The sequence below is a fragment of the Coffea arabica genome, chromosome 11c (genome assembly GCF_036785885.1).
Source record: "Coffea arabica cultivar ET-39 chromosome 11c, Coffea Arabica ET-39 HiFi, whole genome shotgun sequence".
NCBI lineage: Eukaryota > Viridiplantae > Streptophyta > Magnoliopsida > Gentianales > Rubiaceae > Coffea > Coffea arabica.
The window spans coordinates 38,406,662-38,411,580 of record NC_092330.1 but is presented as its reverse complement, the minus strand read 5'-3'; the positions used below and the strand labels follow the sequence as shown (position 1 = coordinate 38,411,580).

General features: G+C 39.4%; 1 protein-coding gene across 1 annotated transcript; it reads right to left on the bottom strand.

Moving 5' to 3' along the window:
- On the bottom strand, positions 1–4,469 carry LOC113715689 (putative late blight resistance protein homolog R1A-3). The gene is made up of 2 exons (XM_027239975.2): positions 560–4,469; positions 1–458 (listed from the first exon to the last, which is right to left on the bottom strand). The coding sequence occupies exon 1, from the start codon at positions 4,403–4,405 to the stop codon at positions 563–565; it is 3,843 nt and encodes a 1,280-aa protein (XP_027095776.1). The 5' UTR covers positions 4,406–4,469; the 3' UTR covers positions 1–458; positions 560–562.
- Positions 4,470–4,919: the final 450 nt, after the last annotated feature.

Genomic DNA, 4,919 nt, shown 5'->3' with positions numbered 1-4,919 from the left:
TTGCAATATATCAAGGAAACATTTATACATAATTCCACAAAACAGCATACACATCAGAATTCAGAACCAAGCCAAGAAAACACGAGGAGTTGGACATGACTGGAAAGAACCAAAACAGCCTAGTACTTCAAACTGCAAAGGTTTGCTGATTATCATCTATTGGTGCAGATGATTTTGAGAATCCCTTCAGTTTTTCTTTTGCCCTTCACGTGTCATTGCTGTCAAATTAAGGGGCATAGTTCAGCAGAACAGAAGTTTACCTGCAGCAGATAACCTGAATTCTGCGGTCGTCCATTCAAGCAAATGCATGTACTGAATTGACCATTGACATATTAGAAATATAGATGCTTGAAACTGCTGAGTCATTCCAACTGTAACAATGGAACGAGAATGCCTCTGAGGATTTCAGTTTTACCGGTCGCTGACCTTCGGCTCAGAAATTCTTTAATTTCAAGCAACTGAAAATCAAAATGATAATATAAGGGAAAAAAAAAGAAGAAGAAGAAGAAGAGGAAATTACATTAAATTGAGAACAACAAAAGGCCGTAATTTAACTAACCTGCTAAGAGTCTAAGATGAGAAGTTTAAGTTCATTGTTGCCCCAATATCCCACCTGTTCTTCTAGAATATCTTTGGCTAATTTTTTGACACTATCGCTGCATTGACGCAACTCAATCATCTGCAGGGTAGCAGTTCTTCCCAAACAAAGGGGAACCTCCAAAAGCCTGTGACAATCTTTCACAACTAGTCCTTCAAGGCATGGGAAGGGATCAATGTCGCTGCCACGCCATTGTCGGATGTCTAAATTTGACAGTTCTAGGAATTTGAGGTTGCGAAATTCCTCCTTTCCCAGTTTCATGTGCCATCTATTCCCCATAAAAGCTTGTTCGCGTAATTTCAGAACCTCGAGATTCTCGAGCTGCATTATCATTGATATTCCTCTCCAAGGTAGTCCCAATCTATACAAGGTCAGTTTCTTGAGAGTTGAGGGGAAGTTAAATGTCTGAAACTGATTGTGCAACCAACTGCAAGAAACTAGACCTTCATAATCAAGCGTAGACAATGTTAGTGACTGGAGATCTTTTAGGTAGGCAGATGCTGGAAACTGAACTTTGTTATTACTATACAGTTGTGATCCTGAAACAACACATCTGAGCTTCTGAAGTCCAGTTAACTTTCTTAACAGATTCTCAGAATCTGCTACATGATGAAGAGCTAGCGTGGAAAAAGTCTTGATGTAATTAACTTGCAGAGAAGAATCCTCAAGCTCATGGTCACCCAAAGAGATAACAGCCTTTTCACTTATTTTCACATGTTTTAAACTTTTCATCTTCAAAATGACTTCTGGTAAAGAAATCAAGGATCGTACTCCTTTCACAACAAGACTTCTTAGGTTCCAAAGATTGGCTATGGATGATGGGATCCTTGTAAAACTACCTCGGATTGCTAAGTGTCTCAAATGAACTATTGACATGATTTCTTGAGGAAAAGAAATATCCAAGTAGATGCCCTCCAAATTCAAGATGTAAAGAAGTTTAAAGCTATGAAAATGCTCAAAGGCAACAGATCTTAAATAGGATTGATGCCTACTAATTTTGGAACAGGCAAGTAGAGAGTAGAGATGTCTACCAATAGGTTTCGGCTGCATAAAAGTTTCCCATTTAGATCGAATGCACAACCGATAAGGGTAATGCATTGTTCGAGTTGATGAGCCATGAGAAAGATCAGACCGATCTGACCAATCAACGTGCAAAAAGTTTTCTTCTTGAGCCTTTTCCACGCAAAAGCTATGCAAGAGCTCATTAACACGACATGCTTTTATTCCACCATCCGAACTTCTTTTAGTGACATCTACCAGGCTATGATCGATTAGCTCTATCAAGTAGTCCCTTCCCAGAACTTCTAAGCTCCCAATACTCCCAATTGCCGCCTTCTGTATGAATCCTTCTGCAATCCATAATAAAATCAGCTTTTGGGCACTAACTTCTTTACCAGCTTGCAAGGAGCCAAAATAAAGAAAACAAGGTTTCAAATGGTCGGGTAAGCGTTTGTAGCTTAGCTCTAGAATGTCCATGAAACCTTTGCCGGCAATGCCTGGATTTGAACTTTCTTCAATTCGTCCCCATCGATCAAGATTCTGCTCTTCCCTTCGAAGAAGAACTGCACTTGCAGCGAGCGCCAAAGGTAGTCCTTTACAATTACTTGCAATTTTCTGACCGACACCTAATAGATGTGGAGGGCAGCCATGGTTGTGGAATAGCATCTTTTCCAAAAGTTTCCAGCTTCTTTCATCATTGAGTACAGAAAGAGGATAAACATTATGAGGAAGTCCAGTTTGCAAACCCAGGTTGTGATTTTGACTCGTCAGCAGAATTCTACTCCCATTTTTATCGTTTGGAAGTGACAGTTTTATAGCATCCCAAGCTCCAATCTCCCAAATATCATCTAAAACAATGAGGTACCTCTCTTTCAGTAAACTTCTCCTGACTTCAAGAGCTAAATCTTCGTCAGTCTTAGCTTTAACAGGATTAGTGCACTTTAATATATCAAGTAACAAGTCTCCACTTCTTTGTGTACCATCAGAAACAGAGCACCACGCTAGTTTATGAAAGCGCATTTTAACTGAAAGATTGTTGTACGCTGCTTTGGCGAGTGTTGTCTTACCTACTCCAGGCATTCCAACTACTGAGACAATGGAAAGCCCGAGTGATCCTCTCATTAGGAGATTAATAATTGCATCAGCTTCATCAGTTAAGGGAAAAGCAACTTCATCAACATTTGAAGCATTAGTTCGTGATGATAATTGTGTGCAGTTGATACTTGTCTGAGCACAAAAACTTATCTTCTTGGACGTCTGCACCTCTCTTCTAATCTTGCCAACTGCAGTCTTGATGATTTTTATTTCTTCCAGTACGTCTGAAAGACACATCAAATGATACCAAATGGGCCTATCCACAACTGAACGTGATCTGACAACATGTTCTGCTCGGTATGCTACATTGATAGTTTGTGCCAGAAGACTTCTTAGCTTTTTGTATTGATACCCATTTTGCAAATGCGTTATACCCTTTTGCAAAAGCCAAAGGGCATGAAGTTCCCTGTGGATTGCCCCAACTATGTGCTTTGCAAAAAGGAAAAAATTGGTGGCATTGCTTTTCATGATTTCCTCCAAATTTATCAAGATGGAACAAACAAATCCCATTCCGTCAGTCTTGGGACAATTAGAAGCTGATGACTTTGGCATTTGGAAGTGATGCTTTTTGACCTGAGTCATGATCTTGTGCATCTTTTCCAGGCATGTAGGAACAAAAGAATCTCCTCCCATGGAAATTAGAGATGCCACCTTATAAATGGCTGCTTCAATTTGTTTCAAGAACGCATTTCTCCTGGCTACTTCAATTAGTTTCAAGGACTCATTTCTCCTGGCTGCTCCTTTTTGTAACTCCTTTGGTAGATCCATGAGGAATGAAATTAAGAAAATCAGGCCCGTGCGGAAGATTGCAATGTCATCACCCTCCACAGAATCCACAAGATTTTCCAAGGGTAAAAAACTAACAAATCTTGCAAGGATTTCCCCCACTGGAAGGATGTCTTCTCGCGAAGTCTTTGAAGCTTTAAGGAGCCCAAGATACATCTGTATGACCCTTGGAGTGCAACGCATGATCTCTTGTAGGCTATCAGAGAGGACAGTATTCATTTGATGAGCCATGTTTTGGTCCATGATGTCCAGCTCCACCCAATACATAAGTGACAAGAAAGCAGCATTTTTAGTCCAAGCTTGAAATATTGTGAAGAGATCTTCAAGTCTGTCATTTGATCTCCCACATCTTCTTTCGGTGAAGTCAAGGAAATCTCTGGTGAACTTTAGCTTCTCTTCAAGGGCTTCCATCTGCTTCTTCAAATCAGGGACCATGTTGTTGTTGTTGTTGACAATTAACGATAGTCTCTTCAAATTCAGTAGGATGGAATCCACGAAGTCAAGGGTCTCCTCATTCGTGCAAGAGGGCTTCGAGTTTGAGTTCCCAGAGTGATGAACTAAAACATCAAGACAAATCTCTCTGACTTCTGGCTTCAAATGCTCAACAATTTGAAGCAAATCAGACACCAAAGTTTCCCAGTCTTGGATATCTAGTCCAAAGCTTGCAAAGAATCCAGCTTGATACAGTTTACACCCGGCTGCTTCTAGTGTAGCTCGAGCTGTTGTCAGCTCCATAGATGCCACCATCATGGTTTCTTGATCATCAGCGGGCTTGAAGGTTGTCAAGCAGCAAAAGAACATTTTCACAAATCTTAAGTCCAGCAGCAGAGCCTTTACTTGAATCTCCATTGTAGTAGAAGTCAAGCGGGGTAGAGTCAACAGCTTTGAGAGCTGTTCAATGGCAGAATCAACACAAGTGCGATCCATTCCTGTTTCTCTCTCTTCTTTCAGTCCAAAATTTCTATGCAGATCGACACACTTTTGTTGAGAAGCTATGCAGAGACGACACACTAATTTTCGTCCTTAAACTTTTTGATTTAGTTCATAACTTTTATTTTTGGCCAATTTGATATTTGAATTTATTTTATAGTTCTAATTAAAGACCTCTGTAGTGGCGCCACCATTTAAAACCCACCTGATTTCTAATTGATTAACTAAACAGGAGTATTATGGGAAAGTAATTCATGAAGCTATTATAAAACAAGTAAATCGTGTAAAAAATTATCAAATATCTTTTAAATCATGTAAAAAAGCACCAAATAAAACTTTTTTAAAATTTAATCTTGTGATTTTATACACGATTTACTTAATTTATTACAGTTTCACGAGTGATGTGTCTAAAATATCGTTGCTGTTTAGTTGTTCAATAAGGAGCCAAATCGATTTTAGATGGTGATACCATCATGGAAGTCTTTAATTGAAATCACAAAATAAGTTCACG